We start from the raw sequence: 24,736 nt of genomic DNA, 5'->3' as shown, positions 1-24,736 counted from the left end.
ACAAAGCCCATAGGATATATCTATATGTATATCTGTATCTGTATCTCTATATAGATACATAATTCTTCTTCTCTCTTTTCCTATCTATCTATCTATCACCTATAAAGAGATTGGTTTTAAGAAGTTGGGTCATGCAATGTAGGGGCTGCCAAGTCTGAAACAGGGCAGGCTGGCAGTCTTGAGGCATCTGCTGCTTTATTTTTAATCTTCATGCAAACTTTGCCTTCTTCTTACTAATATATTCCATTTCATTTTACTCTTTAAAAAGAAGGTAGGGGCTTCCCTGGTGGCGCAGTGGTTGAGAGTCCGCCTGCCGATGCAGGGGACGCGGGTTCGTGCCCCGGTCCGGGAGGATCCCACGTGCCGCGGAGCGGCTGGGCCCGTGAGCCATGGCCGCTGGGCCTGAGCGTCCGTAGCCTGTGCTCCGCAGCGGGAGAGCCCACAACAGTGAGAGGCCCGCATACCACCAAAAAAAAAAAAGAAGAAGGTAGTCTCCTTTATAAACCCTTAGGTGAACTGAACCTCAGGAAGATGTCTACCCTGCAGTACGCGGCCGCTTCGTCCTGCGTATGCGTGTTGTCCACAGTTCGAGAAATGCAGTCTTAGACCCTGACGGCAGGATTTGTACTCCTCGGAGCACGTGGCTGCTCTTCTCGGGAGAAGGTCTTCTGGCCGTCTCAATGCGTCTTTGCTACTAACCCAGCTTCTCAGGGTCTCTGCCGCCTTTCCCCCTGGGTTTTACCTTCGTCCAGCAGCCATTGTGTTCCTAACTCCAAGGCCCACGCTCGCTCTCTCCTCAGGCTACACGGTGACCTGGCTGCCCTCCCGACGGACCACGTCGCTGCTGGCAGCTGGAGCCCCCCGATACCAGCACGTGGGGCGGGTGTTGCTGTTCCAAGAGCCAAAGGGCGGAGAACGTTGGAGCCAAATCCAGAAAATAGATGGGATCCAGGTGAGCGTGATTGCAGGGGCGTCCGCCCAAGAGGGGTTTGGAGTGACGCTAGTTATGCTTCCTGCTGTCTTCCGAACACGCGTGCACTTGCTGAGCACTCGCCCTGTGCCGAGCACTGTCACATTTGTTCCCCTGCAAAGCCTCTGAGGTTAGCCTTGTCATCCCCACTTGCCAACTTACGATCCCAACTTGTCTGAATTCATACGGGCTCTGAGTGGGACCCAGGACTTGGACCTTCATTTGAGGGCTTAGAGTAGGACGGATAAGGTGCCCTTGATGGGGAGGGAGGTGTCCTGCTCTAGGTTTCTTCCTCAAACGTCTTCCTCTCCCTGCAGATTGGCTCTTATTTTGGCGGCGAGCTGTGTGGCGTTGACATGGACCAAGATGGGGAGACAGAGCTGCTGCTGGTTGGAGCCCCCCTGTTCTATGGCGAGCAGAGAGGAGGCCGGGTGTTTATCTACCAGAGAAAAAAGGTGGGGACCAGGGCAATGCGTGGAGGCTGTGGGAGAAAGAGACTCCCGTGCCTTCTCTGGTCTCAGTTATTCTGAAAGCCTTTCCCCGCCTGATCCTGTGTTAATCAGACCTTTAGAACAACGACAAACGTTAGCAAATACGCAGAGGCGGTTAAAAATGTGTGCAAGGCCCAGTGCCAAACTTTTTATATAGAGGATACCTCGTTTGATTCTCGTAATCACCTTCTGGGATACTATGAGCTTTATTTTACAAATGGGAACATCGCAGCTCAGCAAGGCTGGGCAACTTTCCAAAGGCACAAAGTCACACAGATAACAAAGGTGGGGAGTTCCCTGGCGGTCCAGTGGTTAGTGCTGAGTGACTGAGGTGGGACCTGTTGCCTTGCTCCTTCCCAGCTGGGGTTCGCCATGGTGTCAGAGCTGCACGGGGATCCCGGCTACCCCCTTGGGCGATTTGGAGCAGTCATCGCTGCCCTGACGGACATCAATGGGGATGAGCTGACGGACGTGGCCGTGGGAGCCCCTCTGGAAGAGCAGGGGGCTGTGTACATCTTCAATGGGCAGCAAGCGGGGCTGAGCCCCTGGCCCAGTCAGGTGAGGTACCCCGCCTGCCAATCAGAACCCATCCCCAGGCAGCTGGCAGCCACCAGGCCCCAACCCCACTCCTCAGCCCGACTCTTCCCGCCCTTCCACCCGTCCTCTCCCCAGCTTAGCATGAATCTCTCTCTTGGTCTCAGCGGATAGAAGGGACCCGGATGCTCCCAGGAATTCGATGGTTTGGACGCTCCATCCACGGGGTGAAGGACCTTGGCGGGGACGGCCTGGTAGATGTGGCTGTAGGGGCTGAGAGCCAGGTGATCGTGCTGAGGTAAGATGGGACTCCTGAGTCCTACCTGGGGATGATTTCAGTCCTCATCGTTTCAGCAGTTACGATGCACTAGGCATCGTCCTAAATGCTTATCAACTTCGGCGCATTCGGTCCTCGGCTCAACCCTGTGAGTTTGGTTCTCCTTTTTTTTTTTTTCTTTTTTTGCGGTACGCGGGCCTCTCACTGTTGTGGCCTCTCCCGTTGCGGAGCACAGGCTCCGGACGCGCAGACTCAGTGGCCATGGCTCACGGGCCCAGCCGCTCCGCGGCATGTGGGATCTTCCCGGACCGGGGCACGAACCCGTGTCCCCTGCATCGGCAGGCGGACTCTCAACCACTGCGCCACCAGGGAAGCCCTGGTTCTCCTTTTATACCGGCTTTGTGTCTGGCTCCAGGTTAAACAGCTGCTATTCAGTGACAGACTAGAATTTGAACCCAGGCCTGTCTAACACTAAAACCTCCTAGAGAGATGTGGGATGGCTTTAGAACCTGGTGACCTGTATTCAAGTCGAAGCTCTGCCGCTGACTTCTTGGGTGATCTTACCCCAGTCACTTTGCTTCTCAAGACCTCAGTTTCTTCATCTTTGAAATGGTGATGGCATTTCCTGCCTGACCCAGATCTTAGAGTCACTGGAAGCCTCATGTAACGTCATCTAGTGACTAGATACTGTCTTCAATACGGAACAAGTCATTGGCTACAGTGTATGTGTGGGGAAACATAATAAAAAAGTAAAGCAAATAAATAGATCATTACAATTGTGATAAGTGCCATGAGGGACATGAGCAGTGTTCTGTGAGAGAGAATAGCAGGGGAGACCTACTATAGGCTGGTGGCCAAGAAAGGCCTTTCTGAGGAACTGGGACTTGAAAGATGAGAAAGAGCCAGGCTTGCAGAAATCTGGGGTAAGAGCTTTCCATGTCGAAAGCCCAGGAGGTGCCAAGGCCGTAAGGCAGGCAAAAGTGTGACGTGTTCAAGGCACGGAAATAGGGTCAGTGTGGTAGGAGGTGAGACTGGAGAGGAGGGACTTCCCTGGTGGTCCAGTGGGTAAGACTCCATGCTCCCAATGCAAGGGGCCCGGTTTCAATCCCTGGCAGGGAACTAGACCCCACATGCCTCAACTAAAGATCTCCCCGCATGCGGCACTGAAGATCCCATGTGCCACAACTAAGAACCAGTGCAGCCCAAAAAAAAAAGAAGACTGGAGAGGCAGATGGTATGGCACAGACAGTGAAAAGTTTAGATTTTATTCTGAATACCATGGGGCATCCTTGAAAGGTTACTGGCATGGAAGCTCAATATCTTTGTTCCCTGACCAGGGATCAAACCTGGGCCCTTGGCAGTGAAAGCTCGGAGTCCTAACCACTAGACCACCAGGGAATTCCCTGACTTCTCTTTTTATAAATTCATTCATTCATTCATTCATTTTTATTTTTAGCTGCGTTGTTGCTGCGTGCCGGCTTTCTTTAGTTGTGACAAGCGGGGGCTGCTCTTCGTTGAGGCACGCGGGCTTCTCATTGCGGTGGCTTCTCTTGTTGCGGAGCACAGGGTCTAAGCGTGCGGGCTCAGTAGTTGTGGCGCGTGGGCTCAGTAGTTGTGGCGCACGGGCTTAGTTGCTCCGCAGCATGTGGGATCTTCCCGGACCAGGGCTCGAACCCGTGTCCCCTGCATTGGCAGGCGGATTCTTAACCACTGCACCACCAGGGAAGTCCCGACTTTTCTTTTTAAAAGCTCATTCTTCTGTGTGAGAAATGGGTCAGAAGGCTGCTAGGAAGAATTATCATTATGGGGAGCCCTAATGAATTATCATTATTATTTTCATTGCAAAGAGACAGTGACACTGAGGTCTGCTTTAGGGAAGGGGAGTCCTCTGGCCTCTGCTAGCTGGAGCCCCAGGTCTGGCTGGGGATGGCAGTTGAGGCCGAGAGAGAACGTCGGTTGTTTCCTTCCCTGAAGCTCCCGGCCTGTGGTGGATATCATCACAACCATGTCCTTCTCCCCGGCCGAGATCCCAGTGCATGAAGTCGAGTGCTCGCATTCCTCCAGCGACAAGAAGAAGGAAGGCGTTAACATCACAGTCTGTTTCCAGGTCAAGTCTCTCATCTCCCAGTTCAAAGGTCAGTGCTACCTTCCTGCTTCCCAGCGCAGCTGCCTGCCCCAAATCCAGGCTCACGGCCCCAGGATCCGCCATCATTCAACTCTTGCCTTTCCACCCTGCCCAGGGCACCTGGTTGCCAACCTCACTTACACTCTGCAGCTGGATGGCCATCGGACCAGAAGCCGGGGGTTGTTCCCAGAAGGGAAACATGAGCTCAGCAGGAACACAGCTGTCACCTCAGTCAAGTCCTGCACTGGGTTCTGGTTCCACTTCCCGGTAAGGAGCCAGCAAGTCTGCTCAGGGGAGGGAAGGGGCGGACGAGCTGACCGCAGCGGGAGGCAGCCCCAGTGCCAGGCTCGGCTCCATCGCTGTCCAGCACAGGTCACAGGTCACCTTGATCTCCTGGTCCTACCGTTTCCTCTTCTGTATCACAGTAGTAACAATACCTTCAGCATATTTTCTTCTAGTCCTTACTCCACATCCATAGGCATTTTAAACATGATTACAATTGTAAAGTACTTACCATTTTTTCCCTACTCTTTTCACACATCATATATTAATGCTGCAGCCCAGCTTTCAGATTATTTTTAATGGCCACAGAATATTCGGTCCTATGGAATATTCAGGCACGGTGGTGTGTCACTATTTGCCAGGTACACGTGGTCATTTTTCATTATTATTATTGAAATATTTATTTATTCATTTATTTGGCTGCACCAGGTCTTAGTTGCGGCACTCGGTATCTTCGTTTGCCGTGTGGGTGTTTTATTATTAACATCCATCCCAGGGCTTCCCTGGTGGTGCAGTGGTTAAGAATCCACCTGCCAATGCAGGGGACATGGGTTCAAGCCCTGGTCCAGGAAGATCCCACATGCCGCGGAGCAACTAAGCCCGTGTGCCACAACTACTGAGCCCGAGTGCCACAACTACTGAAGCCTGAGTGCCTAGAGCCTATGCTCCGCAACAAGAGAAGCCACTGCAATGAGAAGCCCGCGCACCACACAAAGAGTAGTCCCCCGCTCGCCACAGCTAGAGAAAGCCTGCACGCAGCCACAAGGATCCAATGCAGCCAGAAATAAATAACTAAATGTATTAAAAAAAATGCACCCCAGAAAGAATTTTTTTAAGTTCTTGTTAGTTTAGATAACTGCCAAAATACCCAAATTCTGTTTGCTTATATCTGTTCTGTATGAAATAAGCTTGATATTAAATTTTATTCTGGCCTCAAATATTTCATAAGAGACTGAATACGTGATTGGTATACTCAGTATAAGATTTTGAAGTTTATTTTCAAGTTTTTATTATGGGAAATTTCAGACATACAAAAGTAGAAAAAGAGTTTAATGAACCGCCAAACAGCCATCACCCATTTTCAACAATGATCAGCTCACGATCTCATTTCGTTCAGAGCCTCTCTGCCTCCTCATACCCGTAACCCGCATTACAAGATTTGGAAATTTTAAACATAAATTTGCCAGAGAAGAGGCACTGTGACATGATGGAAAGACTTTAGACTTGGGAGTTGGACAGATCTGGGTTCGCTTCCCAGTTCTAGTCCTTAGGAAAATTGTGTCACCTTTGTACACCTCACTTTCCTCGTCTCTGATGTGGGGATAATAATGCCGACCTCTTCGAATTGGGGGAACCTTTAGGTGAGGACAAAAAGTCCTCCAAAGTGAGCGTCTCCAAAGTGTCAGGCACTGGTAATAACATAAAAGACTGAGACCCACCCCTGTTGTCAAGGAACTGGGATATTCTACTTATTCTAGAGTATTCTTTTCTTGTGCAAACTTTGATAATGGTTGCCTAGAGGAGTTTGACAAAGATTCAGGGACTTCTGTTAGGACTCAGTGGGGAAAAGTGCCGTGGTTGATGACTGATGTCTGCCTTGGGATTGGGGCTGAGGGATGAACACTCGTACTGAGAAGCAAGCTGGGCATGTCATAAACACCTGATGTATAGTAAACATCCCTCCACTCCTGGTAAGTTCTCAGACAACTAGCTACTGGAATTTCGTCCTTTATAAAGTATGGACAAGTTGTGCCTTTTACTGGAAGTGTGGTAAAGGTTAAACTCATGACATAGGGTGTATTCTTATTGCCCTCAGGTGTGCACTCAAGACCTCATCTCTCCCATCAATGTCTCCCTAAATTACTCTCTCTGGGAGGAAGAAGGGACACCGAGGGACCAAAGCGCGGTAAGAAGAGATCAGCTGGAGAAACTGATAGGAAATAAGGGAGAACAGAAGTTCAATTTGTCAGGACTGTATTACGTTGGCTTCAAGCAATAGAAATGAAATATGCTTACTTAAGCAGAAAGGAGTCTATGGGAGTTTGTATTTAAGAGAAATTTGGAAAACTGGGATTGGGAAGATGGAGGAGCAGGGTAGGTGGAGGCTCTGGGGGCTCTCAAGAGGAAGAAATAATGGATGGACTTCCCAGGGCACGGCCCCTTCCATGCGTCCCTCTGTGCATCAGCTTCAGACCTCATTAGGCTTCTAACCTGGGCGAATACTAACAGATGCAAATTACAGGGAGAGAACACCAGAAAGCCTAGGACCATCTGTGGAAGGATAGGGTATCCTAATTAGCCTTCTCGCCCAAGGGTGTTCCGTTGAGGGCAGGTAGTTCCCTCAAAGCCTAATTGGGGTGCCCTTGTTATGTAAAAGAAGAGGAAAGCACTCTCTATCCTAGTTTCCTGGATCCCACGCTCCCTACCCAGTGCCGAAAGCCTAATTTCCTCTTCTGAAATCCTTGACACTCAGCTGGTGGTTTGGCTTCTGTCGGAAGGCGGCAGGGTCTGATGGAAAGAACCTGGGCCTGGAAGCCTGAAGATGTAGATTTGTTTTTTTCTGGCACAAGCAGGTCTGTCTTTCTTTGGGACGGTTTCTGCATCTCTGCATTCTGAGGTCGCTTTCAGGGCCGGAGCTCCGTGACTGATAAACACACTCCTTCTTGTGGTTTTTGGCAGCTTGCGCTGAGTGCCCTGCCCCGCAACCTGCCACCCACTCAGGATGTATAGGGACAGCCAGCAGTTTCTCCCATCGGCACTAATTAAAAGAATAAAATAAAAAAGTCAAACTGTGTGGTGCAGCAACTCAGGCTTCAAAGGAGACCTGGGAATTCCCTGATGGTCCAGTGGTTAGGACTCCAAGCTTCCACTACAAGGGGCACGAATTCGATCCCTGTTTGGGGAGCTAAGATCCCGAAAGGTGTGTCGCCCGGCCAAAAATAATAATAATAATAATAAACAAATTAAAGGCTAATTTAAAAAAAAGAGAGAGAGAACTGAGGTCACAGTTGTCAAAAAGTCTTCCTGGGGGAAGTGTCCTTTGTTCCGGATCTCGCAGAATGAGTAGATTTTGCGTAGGTTGAGAGAGAAGAGGCACGATTTTAAGTTCGGGGGAAATGGGGAGGTGGGCTCAGCTTCTGGCAGGACAACTGAACAAGACAGAGGCCCTGGATGCCCCTTTGGGGACAGGCTGTGGTCTGGTGGGTGGTGGGGAATCTGCGTGGGAATGTTGGGGTGGCTGCGAGCAGTCAGCGGAAGCTGCCAGGAGCCCCGCCCTTAGGGGAGGGTCTGGAGGCTGCTTGGCAGATGGCCTGGAAGTGGAGGAGGCTGGAGTCTCTTGAGAACATACCGTTGATCACCCATAAAACACTCCTGTGTCACCATTACCCTCAACTGCCGAATATGGCTTGCGAGGCTGGGGGGAATCTGCACCCTGCTTCCCTCTCCTGCCCCTCCTGACACGCGGCACTCCCGCCAGTCCGAGCATCTTCCTGCTCCTTACACGGGCACAATCTCTCTTGCCTTGGCCTTCACGTAAACTGTTCTTTCTTCGTCTCTTTCCATTCTCTTCACCTGGCTCCCTCCTCCTCACCCTGTGGATTTCAGTTGAGATGCCATCCCTTCAGGAAGCTTCCCTGATCTCCAAGCGTATGATAGGATCCCCTTCTACATCCTCTAAACATACCCTGTACCTGTCCCATCCTCACACTTGAGGATGCCGGGCCGTTTCTCCCACCAGCCTGGGAGGACGGGCAGTGTGTCTGTTTTGATCTCTGCTGGGGGGGTCTGGCCCAGAGCAGAAATTCTGGAAATGTTGAAAAAACTGGCCTTGATCTGATAAGAGATGGAGAGCTGGGGTTCACAGAGGAGAACCACGGGAGGAGCTAGTCCCAGGCAGGGGAGTCTAGAGGCTGCGCGGCCAGGTGCTGCTCCCAGCAAAGCCTGGGAGAACCTGGGGGAGCTGCTCTGTCAAGGCCCAGATCTCATGGCCAGGACAGGAGGTGGACACCCTGAGCCTCCCTCAAGGAACTGCCACCAGAGGAGTGTGGCACAGACAGCCTTGGGCTGAGTTGGGAGGTTGGGGCCTGCCCCGGGAAGGCGTTGGCTCCTGAGAGGGCCCCGACCACAGCCAGCCCAGCGGAGCACCAAGCTCTGAGCCCCTCCAGCTCTCCTCCATCAGTTCTGCTGCCTCAACTATTCTCTCCTGTCTCCCCCTCCTCCGTGCTCAGCAGGGCAAGGACATCCAGCCCATCCTGAGGCCCTCACCACACTCGGAGACCAAGGAGGTAAGAGGGGAAGAGGGGCAGACAGAGAGGCCAAGGTCCAATCTTCCTGGGTGTGGGGATCTGAGCCTCCTGGTCCTTTCTTCTTGGCCTTCCAGATCCCTTTTGAGAAGAACTGCGGAGAGGACAAGAAGTGTGAGGCTAACCTGGGGCTGACCTCCACTGCAAGGTCTGTACGGCCTCCTATTTCACTCGATGTTTTCCTGAGGCAGCTCCTGTGTATAAAAAGAACATAGGACTTCAGGTCGGAAGACCCCCACGGCCACTGACTCCGTTTGTCGTCTGGGCCTTAGTTTCCCCCTCTGAGAAATGCTGGTGCCTTGCAGCTCTCCTATCAGGAATAGACGAGATCGCAAAACTTAAAGCCTGTGCACAGGAGCTTATTTTTGTGTATTTCTTTCTTCTGGCCTACCGGATCCCTCAGTTCTGAAAGTCCCCACCTCTGATCCTGCTTCCTTTGTTGGCCCCCATAACTTTGCCCTGATCCTCCCCCCAGATCCAGAGTCCTGCGTCTGACCCCCTCCGCCAGCCTCTCTGTGGGGCTGACACTGAGGAACTTGGGAGAAGACGCTTACTGGGTCCACCTCAGCCTGAGCTTCCCTCGGGGACTCTCCTTCCGCAAAGTGGAGACACTCAAGGTGAGCGAGAGGGTGGGGTCTGCCCACAGACCACGTGCCAGGCTTGTCCTGCCTCTTGGAGCCCCAGGCGGTCAGGACAGCCTGAAGATGTGGGCGGAGGTCTTCGGACCACCTCTGGGTTCTCAGCCTGATGGCCACCCTCGAGCTGTGTGAGCTGAGATACAAGGTTCATCCTCTGTGAGCCTCGGATTCGCGACCAAGAAATGAGGCTGGGGACATCACAGGGTTAGAGGGTTGCATGAAATGGAGAGTGTGACAGAGGCTCATGGACCTGGTGACCAAGAAGTTGTGCACAGGTTCAGGGAGACTGAGCTACCTTCCTCCTAAAGGTGACCAACTTGTCTTTGAGGGATGGCCTGGGTTGTTTTATTATTTCATTATTTTTTTCTTCTAATTTTATTGAGATATAATTGACATACAGCACTGTATAAGTGGAAGGTGTACAGCATAATGATTTGACTTACATACATCATGAAATGATCATCACAATAAGTTTAATGCATATGCATCATCTCGTATGGATACAAAATTAAAGAAACAGAAAAAACATTTTTGTGTGTGATGAGAACTCCTAGGATTTACTCTCTTGAGCTGGGTTATTTTAAGTGCAACTTTTATTTTTTAAATTATTGTTACTAAAGTAATACATAATCACCGCAGAAACTTGGAAATTACAGAGAAGTTTAAAGAAGACAAACACCCGTACTTATACAACCCACAATTATGACTTTTAATATTTTGGTGTTTATCCTTCTGTTTTTCTATACACATAGGTACAAATTATTGATACATTGTATATTTATTCTATATTTTAACTAATTGGCATTTTGCTCTCCATATGGTTATTTTTCCTCCATTTTTTTTTTTTTTTTTTTTTTTTTGCGGTACGCAGGCCTCTCACTGTTGTGGCCTCTCCCGTTGTGGAGCACAGGCTCCGGATGCGCAGGCCCAGCGGCCACGGCTCACGGGCCTAGCCGCTCTGTGGCATGTGGGATCCTCCCGGACCGGGGCACGAACCCGTGTCCCCTGCATCAGCAGGTGGACTCTCAACCACTGCGCCACCAGGGAAGCCCCTCCTCCATGTTTTTAAAAAAATTTTGAATTTTGAAATTTAAAACAAAAATGTTGAGCCATACAATATTTGTCTTTTTGTGTCTGTCTTACATCACTTAGCAAGATGTTCTTCACCTTAGCGTTATGTTTTTGAGGTTCATCCCTGTGATAGCAGGTATGAATTTCATTCCTTTTTAAGGCTAATATTCCATCACATGGATAGACCACATTTTGCTTATCCGTTCATCTGTGGATGGATCCTTGAATTATTCTTATACAGCAACATTAAATGCTTTCTTAAGGGGTATCTAGTAAAGTGATTGAGAACTTGAGATCTGGGGTCAAACAGACCTGTATTCAAGTTCCTACCAGATCCCTGCCGGGTTACCCAGTTGTGAGACTCGGGGGAAGTCTCTCGACTGCTCTGAGCCTCTATTTCCTTATCCGATTTTCTTCCCAATCTGAACTGAAATCTGTGGCTTCCAGACAGCGATGAAGATGAAGGGTTTTGTCCTCTTTAGCCCAGGATCAAGTTCATTTTGTAAATGGTTGCTGAATGTGTGGACGTAGCAGCATTTTAACTCTCTCCTGTGATTGTACCACAATTCACTGAACCATTCCCACCTCTTTGGATTGTTTGATCACTTCCAGTTTTTCCCTGTGATAAACAGGATTGCAGTGAACATCTTTGTACTGAACCCCTGGCTGTACCCCTGACTCTTCGGCCCCACCTTTCTGCAAATGTGCCCTGGCCGGGGGGAGGGGAGCTGAGGGTTGGTGGCCTCTGGGGAACTCTTAGCCTTGCCCACTAAAACGCTCCTTCTCTCTCTTCTCACCCCCAGCCCCACAGCCAGATACCTGTGAGCTGCGAGGAGCTTCCCGAGGAGACCAAGCTTCAGAGCAGGGCCCTCTCTTGCAACGTGAGCTCTCCCATCTTCAAAGCAGGCAGCTTGGTGAGTGCTTCCAGCCCCCAGGAGTCAAGCAGCCAAGGGGCTGTAAGCTCAGGATGGGAGGGAGCTCCTGGCTCTGGGGAAGGTGAAGGTGATTGGAAAGGCAGGGCTTATCCCTACCCCAAGAGAATGTGTGCAGAGGTGTCCTGTGTCGTGTTTGAGAGCCTGGACTTTGGAATCAGAGAAACCCAGGGTTAGGTCATTCATTTTGTGACCTTACACACATGACTTAACCACTCAGAACCTCAATATCCTCATCTCTACAATGGGGATAAAACACCCAGCCCAGGGCTTGAGATAAGCTGTCACTGTGACTATGGCAGTGGGGGCATGGGGGCTGTGAGGGGCTAAGGCGGCCCCCTGAGGGCCAGGCACCTTCCTTCTTCATTCCCGTCTCCTCCCCTGACAGGTTGATATCCAGGTGATGTTTCATACGTTGCTGAACGGCTCCTGGGGGGACTTTGTTGAGGTGCACGCCAATGTGAGCTGGTGAGCAGGCCCCAGGCAGGCCCCTGCCAGCATCTCCTCCCACCCTGGCCTCAGACTGTCACACAGTCCTGGCCAGACTGTCTCCTAACACTGCCCTCTACCTTGCCCCCTGCAGCAACAATGAGGACTCAGGCCTCCTGGGGGACAACTCAGCCACCACCAGCATCCCAGTCATGTACCCCATCAACATCCTCACCAAGGAGTGAGTCCTGAGCGGCCGTCCCCCCTCTCCTCCCACCTCAGCCTCCCCACCCAGGGCCCCAGCCTTCCTCCCGGGGCTATCGATCTCTGAGTCAGATCGATACTTATGGTAGAAGAAAATGTGACTGAATGCTGACCTGATGTGAGCTTCTGCTCCAGCTGCACTGCGCAGCTGAGGGCTTCCCCTGGAGCTTTCGACACCTCGCGAGGCACCTTGCCTCTCTGATTTACTGATGAACAACGAGGCTCAGAGAAGGGAGGAATCTGCCCAGAGTAGTACAGCTAGGAAGTACTGACACCAGCATCTGAACTTAAATCTGTCTTACTCCAAACTCCAGCCAAGCTCTTGAACATTGCCAGCCGTGCTAGGTTCCCTCTTCCCCGGGGCCAAGAGTGCTGGAAGAGATAGAAAAGTTTTCACAGTGACTCTTGCCCACAGAGAGTTTATGGTCAGGTTGGAGAACCCAGACACACAGAGTGAGTGTCTTAGAATGCTGTGGCAGGAAGGACCCATGGGGATCACTAGCTGGGTTTTCTCATTTACAGAAAAGAGGATGAAGCCAGAAAAGGGAAGTGGCATTTTTAAGTCGGCTCAGTGAGATAAGGGCGGGACCATGTCTGAGCCGGGGTCCCCAGTGCTTTTGAACATAAATGCCAAACACAATATTGTCTGAGGTGTGATATGAAATTAGAGCCAGGAAAGATGATGTGAATTGGAGGAGACTTGAAAGGAGTCATGCAGAATAGGGGCTTGAACTGGGGTCTGGAGGATGAGGAGGTTCAGATAAGGGCTAGGAAGAAAGGCAGCCATTCTCATCAGAGAGACTAGCAAAGGGAAAGGCATGGGGGCAGCAAACAGTGGGGCAGATCCGGGGAGCAGGGGGTGGGCAGGCCCAGAGGATGGTAGGTATCTGTGGGGAGCAGTGGGCAGGCAGACTCGGAAGCGGGCAGGTCTGGATGTCGGGGAGCTTTGGACCTGACCCTTGGGGACAGCAGGGAGCCATTGATGGATTCGGAGGAGGAGCGTGGCAGGATCAGAGAGTGATATTAGGAAGGTCATTAGACGGATTGGGTGGGAGAGCAAGCCAGAAGCTGGTGCACTTCTTGAGGAGATGAGCAGTGGGGCCCAAGGACAGTGGAGGCTCCGGCGAGGTGGCGTCTAGTGGGGAGAACACAGCTCCAAAAGCCATCCACTTGTGTTCCAGTCCTTGTCCCCCACTGCAGGACTTTGGGCAAGACTGACCCCTTCAGTGAGCCCTAGTTTCCAAAGGGCAAGAGCAGAGCAGTGTCAGGATGACATGAGATCGTGCCTGCACCGTCTCTAGCACAGTGGCTGGCAACTCCGAGGCTTCCCCTGGCCCGGGGTTCCCTGGTTGACTGGGTTGCTGTCTTCTCTGGCTTCTACAGCTGCTCCTCTCTCTCCACAGCCAGGAAAACTCCACGCTCTATATCAGTTTCACCCCCAAGGGTCCCAAGATCCACCATGTCAAGCACATCTACCAGGTATGAACCTCAGTGTGAAAGGGTCCTTAGAGGTTTCACGTTCAGCCCCATCCTGAGGACCAAGGATGCAGAGACCAACTAGACTCAGTCCCATCCTCAACGGGCCCAGCCCTCCACCTCGTTCTGTGATCCTTTCCCTGAAATGCTCCCAGTGGCGCATACTCACCAGCTCCTTTCCAACTCTGGATAAATTATTTCTGGAATCACAGAACTTGAGAGCCAGAAGGGCTCTGGGGGAGAACCTAGTTTTGGGGTTGTTGTTGTTTTAATTTATTTTATTGAAGTATAGTTGATTTACAGTGTCGTGGGGTGTTTTTGTTTTTTGAAGTAGAAAGTTCCCATTTATTTTAGGATTCCATTATATAGACATTTGATCTCCTAATTGTGTTCTCAGTTAGGTACAGAATCAGATTCATGTTTTCCGGAGAGAACCTAGTTTGGTTTTTTTTTGCTGCACTGTGAGGCTTTTGGGATCTTAGTTCCCCAACCAGGGATCGAACTCGGGCCAGCAGTGAAAGTGCCAAGTCCTAACCACTGGACTGCCAGGGCATTCCTGAGAACCTAGTTTTTATTCAAACATTTAATGAGCTACCATTCCAGTTTAGGTACTTTCCTAGGTGGTAGGGCATCAATAAATAAAACAGGGTCCGCAACCACTCACCAAACCCGAGTTCTGAGCCTGGACCTTTATACATGCAAGCCCCGCAATTCACACCCAACCGTGAGAGCTTGTAAGACAGGCAGTGTCGTTCCCATTTTACAGATGAGGAATCTGAGGCATAGACAGGTCAAGTAACTTGCCCTGGTTACCCAGCTAGTAAGGGGAACAGGTCAGATTCAAACACTTACTTGTATACAAAATCCATGTGTTTAAGTTAGTGGTCCTCGTTTCTCCTGCAATGCTCAGTGCTGTAGTAGAGTCATCATTATGGGAACTCAGAAGAGGGAGGCCGCCCCCTGAGTCTAAACCTTGAGGCGTCTAGGGCTTTCTTGAGGTGACCTCAGAGAGGAGCAGGCTCTGAACAAGCCAAGAGCATTTTCATTTTACCGTGGGGGAAACTGAGGCCCCAAAGAGGCACCATCTTCCCCAAGGCCGCACTGAAGTCAGGGCCGACTGGGCAGTAGCTAGCGGGGAAGGACCCGGGGCAGTTCAATCCCCTGCGGAACAAAGGTGGGAGCCATCTCACCTTGACACCTCGATGTCAGGAGAGGAGGGGCCTTTGGGAAGGTCAGATGCCCATTTGCATTGAAATAGAACGTTCTGAGTGACCAGTGGAGTTGGCTTCCAGTGTCTTTCACTGGGATGGCTCTGGGCTCCCTACTGGGTCGACCAGGCCAGTCCTTTTACCACCAGAAGAGCGGAAAGAGTCCGACAAACCCCAACTCTGTCGCCTGCGCTCTGTATGACCTTGGGCCAAGGATTCACCTGTCCATGCCACAGTTCCCCACTGTGACAAGTGAGGTTTGGGATGAGAACTTCACAGGTGGTCGTGAGGTTTAAATGGGTCACCTGCTTCCTCTAGAGTGCTTGGCACAGTGCCTGGGGACGTGGAGGTCGCCACAGGGGTGACGTGGGTGTCGTGCTGCAGCCCTGGCCTTCCCAGCTACTTGGAAACCTTACATTCTTGCCTCACTCTGCCTGGAACCAGCTCAACCCCTTGAGCGCTCTCTCTCTCTCTCTCTCTCTCTCTCTCCCTGCGCCTCTGAATAGTCACCAGGGCTAGATGCCTCCAGCATCTTCAGCCGTGCATTTGTCTCACTACTGCCTGGCTTGCCAAGCAGCCACTCTTGCTAAAGGCCCTAATGGTCTCCGTTTTAGCTAAACCCAGCACGGCATGGGTCATGGGTGACCCTGTCCCTCCTTCCTGAAGCTGTCCCATTAGTCAGGCCCTGTTTGCCTCAAGGAGGTCAGCTCTAATAACTAAGGTTTACTGTGGGCTAAATAGGCATGGAAACCCAGTGAGAGCTGGCCAGCTGGGCCACCGGATCTCCTTCCTCGTGGTCTTCTGCTCCCATGGCTGGTTAGGAACATAGGCTTCAGCCAGACCCGAGATCTTTTTGAAGCTCTGCCACTTAAAGCTGTGTGATCTTAGGCAGCTTACTTAACCTCTCTGAGCCTCGGTAAAACGGGGATAATAACACCTACCTTATGGGGTTGTCAGGAGGCACAAATGAGAAAATGCAATTTAATTTAATTTAATTTTTTTTTGGCCATGCACCCGCCCCCTCGACAGTGAAAGCGCAGAGTCCTAACCACTGGACCACCAGGGAATTCCCAAAAAATGCAGTTTAAGAACTTAGCACAATGCTGACACAAACGGTATCTGTCAATATTGGCTGTTTTTAGCATTGTTGTTTTCCCCATCATCCAAGAAAGGTGATAGAACAGAGTGGTTCCAGTCTCTGGAGTCACAGCCTGGGTTAAAATGCCAGCTCTACTACGTGATAGCTTCAGACAAATTAGTGAATCTCCCTGAGCCTCAGTTCTCTCATCTGTAAAATGGGGATGATAGTACTGCCCACCACATAGGAATATTGAAAGAACTAAATGAGATCATGCATTTAGTGAGACTCAGACGAGGCCTAGCATGCTAAGTGTTCATCAAGTGGGGATTGTTACCACCTACGTGTTCTAACCCTCCGTCCTCTGCTTTGTCACCATTGCCATTGCCTCCTAGCAGATTCGGGGCTCTGGGCTTGCGCTACTGATTGTTCTGTTGTGTCTGTTTACACTAGGTGTGTCTCACTTCCAGGGTAAGTGTCCCCCTTCCAAATGACAACTCGGAATTGTGTCCCTCTTGCTCCTCCAATGCACCTGTGCCTGCAGCTGGTCACTGATCTCCTCTGGGATGTCTTCCTAGCATCTTTTGTTGTTGTTGTTGTCTTTTAATGGCTTTATTGAGGTAGAATTCACATACCAATTTACCCATTTAAAGTATACAATTCAATGGCTTTTAGTATATTCACAAAGCTGTGCAACCATCACCATAATCTAATTTTAGAGCGTTTTTATTACTACAGAAAGAAACCCAGTACCTATTTGCAGTCACACCCCCTTCCTCCCTCCCCCAGCACCTGGCAGCCACTACTTTTGTCTCTATAGATTTGCCTATCCCAGACATTACATATAAAAGGAATCCTACAACATGTGGTCTTTTGTTACTGTATTCTTTCACTTAGCATAGTATTTTCAAGGTTCATCCACGTTGTAGCATGGGTCAGTATTTCATTCTCTTTTTTTTTGCGAAATAATATTCCTTTGTAAGACAGGCCATACTTGATTTATCCATTCTTCAGTCTATGGACATTTGGGTTATTTCCATTTTGGGCTATTATGGATAATGCTGCTAGAACATTCCTGTACAGGTTTTTGTGTGGACATATGTTTTGTTTCTCCTGGATATATAACTAGGAGTACAGTTGCTCCTCTTGAAGCTTTGGTCTCAGGATGTTCGAAACCAAATATATCATCTTCCTGTAAGCCAGCATCTCCTTTGGTTTGCTTAGAATCCTTTAAAAGCACCACCTTTTCCTCAAGCAAAACTTCCAAGTCTGGGTGAACGTCTCCTTCCTCTGTACTTGGTTCCACTGTCTCCTCAGGTCCTGTTGTCTATATCCTCTTCTCTCTTCTGACCTCACTACTGCTCAGACTGAGTTCCTCACCTTCTTGCAGCTGGACTATGGCACAGGCTCCCAACTTCTTTCCATTCCATGCCTGCAGTGGGTGCAACCCCCTGGAGCCATCTTCCCCTTGGCTGCCTTCCAGGACTGCCCATTGCTTAGTCATTGGTCCCTAACTTCTGGCCCTCTAGCCTCTGGACACCAGAATCTCATCCCAAGTCTCCTTTCCAGTTTTATCTCCTATCTCTCCTTCCCAGGCACCCTACCCTCTACCACATCACACTCACCCGGTGCTCTCCTAATTCCCTGCATTTTCTCTTCCCGCTGGCTTCCCCCATCTTTATCTGTTAATCCCCTCTCTACCTTTTACAGCTAAATTCAAATGCTGCCTTTAACATTAGGCCATTTAAATTTAACTTAACTGATGCTTTTAAAGTGTCCACAAATGTTTGTTGAATGAATAAATGATAGAACCCCACAAACTGGATATATATTTCCCTGCTTGACCTGCGATTCATTGGTGCTACTCCTGTGTCACCTTCTTCTACATTTCTGGGTCTTCCAGCCCTAGCACAGACAGATCTTTTTTATAAAAGGCACTTAGGAAATGCTTTTTTAAAGAAAATCTTGGCTGCGCCGCACAGCTTGTGTGATTTCAGTTCCCCGACCAGGGATTGAACCCAGGTCACAGCAGTGAAAGCCTGGAATCCTAACCAGTAAGCTACCAGGGAACCCCCAGGAAATGTTTCTTAAATAAATTCAGTGCACTTGCCAAAATGTTTTTCCCAAATAATTTTTGCATCTATCCTTGTTAAATGTCCTTCCTTCTTTCACTCATTCAAATAACTACTTTTTGCGAGGCTGGTTATGTGCTGGGTAGTGTGTCAAGGCCGTAGGGAATTGCAGGTGAAATGAGCCACAGCTCCTGCCCTCTCACAGCTCACAGTCTAGGGGGGATAAACGCACACAAGCAGATGCTTTGCCATCTTGCTGGGGAACGAGGGTGCTGTGCGAGAGTCAGCCAAACCTTCAGGGATGATGTTTGAGCAGTACCTTGCAGGATGGGCAAGGGTTAGCCACATGGAGGAAGCAGAGAAGCGCGTAGAACCCATGCTGTAAGGTTATGGTTGACCATTGCCCACTGCCCAATGAAGAGCGGGCCCTTGGGTCCCAGCCAAGGAGGATTGGATCTGGGGTGGCCATTGGGGTGGCATTCAGGGCTCTGCAGCCCCTTGTCCTCTGTACCAGGTGAGGATCCAGCCTTCTGTCTATGACCACAATGTGCCCGCCCTGGAGGCCTTGGTTAGGGTACCACAGCCTCACGGCAAGGGGCCCATCACGCACAAGTGGAGCGTGCAGACGGTGAGTGTGGGCCTCAGAGGGAAGGGCGTGCAGGTCTCTGGGGGTGAGCTCATGATGTGGGGGTGGGGGGAGATGTGTGGGGACAGGAGTGAGCATGACTGAATCTGCCAGGGGCCAGTGGGGAAGAACTGGGATGCAAGGTGGTGTCTGAGAGTGGGGAAGAATGCAGGTCTGGCCTCAAGGGGCGGGCCTCCCCTCTCAGCTCTGGACTAACTGAAGACCTCGCCTCATCCTTCCCAGGAGCCTCCTGTCACCTGCCACCGTGAGGAACTGGAGAGTCCATCTGATGTGGCTGAGGTGTGGGCCGTGACCTCAGAACTGGGGTGGGGGCTGGCCAGGGGGCAGGTGGGAGGAGACCTCCCTGACCCCCCGCTGTCCTTCCCGCAGCCTTGCTCACTTGGAGCCGAGTTCCGCTGCCCAGTGGTCTTCAGGCAGGAGATCCTCGTCCAAGTGATCGGGACGGTGGAGCTGGTGGGGGAGATCAAGGTAGCTGGCAACAGACTCCAAGTGGTTCTGGGGGGGCCTCGAGGGGTGGGGGGTGGGCTTCCCCCCCAGAGAGCCTCCTTGCATTTTTTGTTCTGTCTTGAGGAAATAGCCCCAATGTTTACACAGTTGCAGATGAAAGAGGACCACGATTTGTTTAAAATTCGCAGGACTGTTTTCAGGGGCCTACAGATAATTCCTAGATGTTCTTTATAGGAAAAATGTCCTCCCAACAATGGCAAACGGCACGTTAGAATGCTCCAGGAGAGAATGGGGTAGCGATGGCGCACCCACTAGGACCCATTTTCCTCTGCCTCTGCCCCTTGAGTTGCACTGGGGGGCAGAAGTCAGTGGCGTCTGGGTCCTTGTTCCCTCTGGCCTGATGCCCCACCCCCGCCCCTCCCTCCCACAGGCCTCCTCCATGTTCAGCCTCTGCAGCTCCCTCTCCATCTCCTTCAGCAGCAGCAAGCACTTTCACCTCTACGGCAGCAACGCCTCCCTGGCCCAGGTATCTCTCTACCTCCTCAGGAGACCCGGGAGCAGAGGGCAGCAGAGGAATGGGAGGAACCCAGGGCAGAGCTAGGAGAGCTGGAGCTGGGAGTGTGGGCAGCCACAGAGGAGGTTTGGGCTTTAGTGCTGTAAGAACCTCCCTACAGGGCTTCCCTGGCGGCACAGTGGTTAAGAATCCGCCTGCCAATGCAGGGCACACGGGTTCGGGCCCTGGTCCGGGAAGATCCCACATGCCGCAGAGCAACTAAGCCCGTGCGCCACGACTATTGAGCCTGCGCTCTAGAGCCCGCGAGCCACAACTACTGAAGCCCGTGCACCTAGAGCCCGTGCTCCGCAACAAGAGAAGCTACCGCAATGAGAAGCCCGCGCACTGCAACGAAGAGTAGCCCCCGCTGGTTGCAACTAGAGAAAGCCCATGCGCAGCCACGAAGACACAGTGCAGCCAAAAATAAATAAATTTTAAAAAAAAGAAAAAGAACCTCCCCACAGCCAAAGCCATCAGCCTTGGCACAAGCAGACCACAAGGTCAAGATGGGTTTGATGGCAACTCAGCCAAGGGGCCCCCACCCCACACGCAGGGCGTGATGGGAGGGGCCCAGCACGTGCAGAGCCTGGCGTTGAGAGAGTGGGCGAGATGGGTTTAAGAGCAGGAAGCTCAGAGCAGGAGAAGGGAAGGGGCAGCTGAAAAAGTAAGCAGAAGCCAGATTCTGAAAGGCACTGCGTGCTGAGCTGGGGTTCTGGCATTTCATCCCAGGCCTAAGGGAAGACTCTTAAGGGTTTAAGGGGGCCGTGGTGCATCTTTGCCTTTTCATTCTGGTGCCTGCAACGCAAGGTGTGCTGGAGAGGGGGTCTGGCCCAAGCCCCATGTCGTGCGTGACACAGTCCAGATGGGAAATGCGGAGACCTAGGGATTGAGGCCAGATTCACAAGAAACGTCAGGGGTGGGAACGGCTTCTTCTCTGCACTCCCCACCTCTCCTCTCCCCACAGGTCATCATGAAGGTCGACGTTGTATATGAGAAGGAAATGGTCTATCTCTACGTGCTGAGCAGTATCGGGGGACTCTTGTTGCTGCTACTGATTTTCTTAGCTCTGTACAAGGTAGGAGCTTCTGCGAGGAACGGGCACCCAGCCAGGCTGGGGAGAGTGGAATTGGCAGGAGTCAGGGAGCAGAATACCAAGATGAGGGGGCTTTAAAGCCAGAAGGGGCCTCAGCCTACTCCTCCTTCTACAGATAAGGCTACTGAGACCCAAAGGGCAAGCAAGACTTTACCGGCATCCCTCAACAAGCACTGGCAGAGCCAGACCTGGGTACCCAGGGAGAGGAAGGAGAAGGACTGTCCCACATATCGAGGGCCAGGCACTGGGATACAGGGGCACAGAACACACACATGGTCCATGGCTTTGAGATGCTCACAGTCCGTGGGGGACACAGACATGAACATGATGGGGGCTATACTATGTGCTCTGGGCCTATGATACAGGGACCTAACTGAGGTTGGGGGAGTCCAGAAAGAGAGAGGTGGCCTTTGAGTTGGGATTTGAAGGATGAGTAGAAGTTAGCCAGATAAAGAGTGCTGGAGGGCAGCTGTTCCACGTGAAAAACTCAAATATTCCAGAAAAGAAAACATAGAAAATCAAAGTTTCTCCCTATTGCAACCCCAGAGGGTTGTCATTAACAACCATTTTGTTTATATTCCTCCATGTTCTAATTTTATTGTTAACGTATATGTGAATGTGTGAGTATGAGAGAGAGAGAAAAGCCAGTGGATGTGTGGATGTATACAAAACATTACTGTATATACTGCTTGGGAGCTTGTACTTCCCCCTGGATATTATATCTTGATGTCTTTCTGTCTGAGCACAAACAAATTTGCCTCTTGCTCTTTAGTTTTGTTTTTATAATTTTTTAAAAAAACTTATTTATTTTCTTGGCTGCGTTGGGTCTTCATTGCTGCGCATTGGCTTTCTCTAGTTGCGGCGAGTGGGGGCTACTCTTCGTTGCGGTGCACGGGCTTCTCATTGCATTGGCTTCTCTTGTTGTGGACCACGGGCTCTAGGCACACGGGCTTCAGTAGTTGTGGCTCGCGAGCTCAGTAGTTGTGGCGCACAGGTTTAGTTGCTCTGCAGCATGTGGGATCTTCCCGGACCAGGGCTCGAACCCATGTCCCCTGCACTGACAGGCGGATTCTTAACCACTGTGCCACCAGGGAAGTCCCAAAAGGCTCTTGTTACCAACATCTCTGCACACTTGTCCAGAAGTTTTTTAGAATCAATTCCTAGAGCTGGTATTACTGAGCCAAAGAATATATATCTTTTGAGCTTTCACCAGAGAGTGCATGGCCCCTACTAATAAGCCCTATATAAGTGCAGGCTCTTGCTGTTAGTATTACTAGATATTGTCAAATCACCCACCCGCAATAATGGTATGTGACATTTTGATGAGCCTCAGGAATGAACTATTAAACGTACAGCTTTTTAACATATTGCCAAGAAGCAGGTGTGGCAGATCCCCTTGCCCCATCCCCAGAGCAGATGCCACCTGTCTGTGGCATGTGTGACTTATCCCTATAAACGGTACTTTCATGTTTTGCAGGGGCCGAAGGGTCCACAGGGCTCTGTGGACTCTTTGTTTACTCAAGTCTTGTCTTCCTACAGGTTGGTTTCTTCAAACGGAACCTGAAGGAGAGGATGGAGGCGACCGTAGATGCTTCAAATGAAACCACTGGAGAAGACGCTGGGCAGCCGGCGTCTGGGGAAGAAGCCAAGGACCCGGGCTGCCTGGAGCCCCTCCACGAGAAGGAGGCCCAGGATGGAGGTGGCAGGGACTGAGGTGCAGGCTGGATGCAGAAGGCCCAGGACTGGACTCGGGATGCCTGGTGCCAGCCTGCCTCTACCTGAATTTCACCATGTGTCATTGGGCAAGTCACTGCCCCTCCGTGAGCCTCACTTTCCCTATCTTGAACATGGGCCCATTCCTGCCTGCCTCCTTTGCAGGCTTATGGTGAGGATCCTTTGAGGGATGGGCCAGGAAGGCCACAGAGGTGAGGCCTTGTAATTACCATGTGGTCCTGGCTCCCACCGGCCCCTGTGAGTTTCCTTCCCTGGAAGAGAACATCTGATCTAAATTTTGGAGAAACAGTCATCTCAGGGCCTAGCGACACTCCAGGCCCGCATACCCACCTGCCCTTGGATGTCCGCAGAGGCCTCAAGCCCCCAGAACCTTGCGTTGCATCCTCTCCTGCCTGGAATGCAGTCAGCTTTCAATTCTCCTACCAGAGAGCAAATCTCATCTGTGTCACTACATTGCTCCTGGAAACCCCTTGCCCTTTGGCTAACAGTCAGGTTCCTTAATAGGCCTTCCAACGTCTGCAAAACTGGGCTGTTCCCTTCCCAGCCTCTTCTCGAGACAGCCCGCCTCCCTTTCTAAGCGCCAGTTAACCAGCCTTTTCACTTGCCCAGCTCCTTCCTTCACCCAGACTCTTCTCACTTCCTGGAACATTCCTCCTGCCTCCTTTTCCTGCCTAACCCTCTCTCAGCCTTCAGATCTCAGTTCACACATAACTTCTGCAGGGCAACCCCCCAACCCCAACTCAGTTTGGTTCCCATATTATACACGCTTACACTAGCCCGCACTTGTCCTGCATAGCACTGATCATATTCGTTACTTGTTAAGTGATTTACTTAAATTAAACAGTGGACTCCAGCGGGGTAAGGATCATACTTCTTGTTCACCTTGGGACCCCTGGTGGTATCACAGAACCAGACACATAGTAGGTACTTGAGACAATTCCACTGAATTGTGAGGGTGCCTGTGGGAAGATAGAGAAAAAAGCTTGGATGGGCCCCATGGCAACCCCATCCAACAAGGCTCAGTCTGCCCCAGGCGCCTGCCCCCTCCCTCCACAGCCCCACCCCGTACTCCATCACATCCCACTGTGGCCCCCACCGTCAAGGATGGAAACTATGTCCGTTTACCTGGCTCCCAGTGCCAAGCACAGCGCCTGTACATATTTACCAAATAAATTAAGAATTCTGCCCAATTTTGTGATGTTTTTGTGCTGGTGCGACATTCCAGCCTGGCTCAATTAAATGAAAATTTCCTGGAATTAAATGGGAATTCCAGTGGTCAGAACTTGGAGTTTTCACTGCCAAGGAGCCGGGTTCGATCCCTGAGCGGGGAGCTAGGATCCCACAAGCCACCTGGCGTGGCCAAAGAAAAAAGAACATTTCCTTCTCAACCCTCCCACTAAGTGGGACCAAAACAGTCAAATCTTTTTTTCTTTCCTTTCTCCCTTCTCCTTCTCCTTCTCCTTTTTCTATTTGCTGTGATGACCCTCAGAAACTGACATGTGCAGGACGTTGTCAGTTCATTCAAAGGAAGCAGCGAGAGAGACACAGAAAATGAGGAAAGGTTAGGGAGGCATTGACAATTTCTTAAGCTGTGAGAATAGACCTTCTCTGATACCCCCGCTTTAAATTTTTTTTTTAATTGAGGTATAGTCGATTTATGCCCTCCCCCTTTTTTTAAAGAAATGGTTGTTGGGCCTTGACCCTGAAACCACCTCCCCCCACCCCCCCACCCCTGCCTTAGAAGGAACAGAGGGGACTAGTCACTGCTGCCCTCTTGTGGTCAGTAGGACACCAGGGGAGTATTGAGTAACTCTAAGGTCAGCTCCTGTCCAGCAGTGGGAGGTGAGAAGCAACATCTGGTCCCCCAAGCAGTGACCTTTGATGGCTCCCTTCTGCCTACAGTGGAGTAAGTGGACATTCCTGAGCTGGGCACACAGGCTTTCAAAGCCTACCGGCCTCTCCAACCTCATCACCCCCTTCTGGTCCAGCCTCCAAGGAACCATGGGGCTGGCTCCAAAGCAAGACATCAGGAAGGAAGAAGTGAGGCTTATTTTCCTAGAGAGGGGAAAAAAATGTTTTGACCATCAGGAGTATCACTGAACCGCTAAAAGT

At 51.0% G+C, this 24,736-nt stretch overlaps 1 protein-coding gene across 1 annotated transcript in view; it reads left to right on the top strand.

Moving 5' to 3' along the window:
* ITGAL (integrin subunit alpha L) overlaps positions 1 to 23,805 on the top strand; it is a 40,922-nt gene extending 17,117 nt beyond the window's left edge. The window contains exons 12-31 of the mRNA XM_030871749.3: positions 801 to 952; positions 1,288 to 1,425; positions 1,822 to 2,019; positions 2,163 to 2,293; positions 4,247 to 4,407; positions 4,513 to 4,664; positions 6,496 to 6,585; positions 8,909 to 8,965; positions 9,061 to 9,131; positions 9,459 to 9,600; positions 11,496 to 11,606; positions 12,013 to 12,092; positions 12,208 to 12,294; positions 13,721 to 13,796; positions 18,666 to 18,779; positions 19,020 to 19,076; positions 19,167 to 19,265; positions 19,675 to 19,770; positions 20,762 to 20,872; positions 22,430 to 23,805. Of these exons, the coding sequence (XP_030727609.1) occupies positions 801 to 952; positions 1,288 to 1,425; positions 1,822 to 2,019; positions 2,163 to 2,293; positions 4,247 to 4,407; positions 4,513 to 4,664; positions 6,496 to 6,585; positions 8,909 to 8,965; positions 9,061 to 9,131; positions 9,459 to 9,600; positions 11,496 to 11,606; positions 12,013 to 12,092; positions 12,208 to 12,294; positions 13,721 to 13,796; positions 18,666 to 18,779; positions 19,020 to 19,076; positions 19,167 to 19,265; positions 19,675 to 19,770; positions 20,762 to 20,872; positions 22,430 to 22,603 (2,297 nt within the window). The 3' untranslated portion in view covers positions 22,604 to 23,805. The remainder of the gene's footprint in view (positions 1 to 800; positions 953 to 1,287; positions 1,426 to 1,821; positions 2,020 to 2,162; positions 2,294 to 4,246; positions 4,408 to 4,512; positions 4,665 to 6,495; positions 6,586 to 8,908; positions 8,966 to 9,060; positions 9,132 to 9,458; positions 9,601 to 11,495; positions 11,607 to 12,012; positions 12,093 to 12,207; positions 12,295 to 13,720; positions 13,797 to 18,665; positions 18,780 to 19,019; positions 19,077 to 19,166; positions 19,266 to 19,674; positions 19,771 to 20,761; positions 20,873 to 22,429) is intronic.
* The last annotated feature ends 931 nt before the right edge of the window (positions 23,806 to 24,736 follow it).

The sequence above is a fragment of the Globicephala melas genome, chromosome 15 (assembly GCF_963455315.2).
Source record: "Globicephala melas chromosome 15, mGloMel1.2, whole genome shotgun sequence".
In the NCBI taxonomy this organism is placed as follows: domain Eukaryota; kingdom Metazoa; phylum Chordata; class Mammalia; order Artiodactyla; family Delphinidae; genus Globicephala; species Globicephala melas.
The sequence above is the reverse complement of the archived record's forward strand: the minus strand, read 5'-3'. Positions and strand labels throughout refer to the sequence as shown.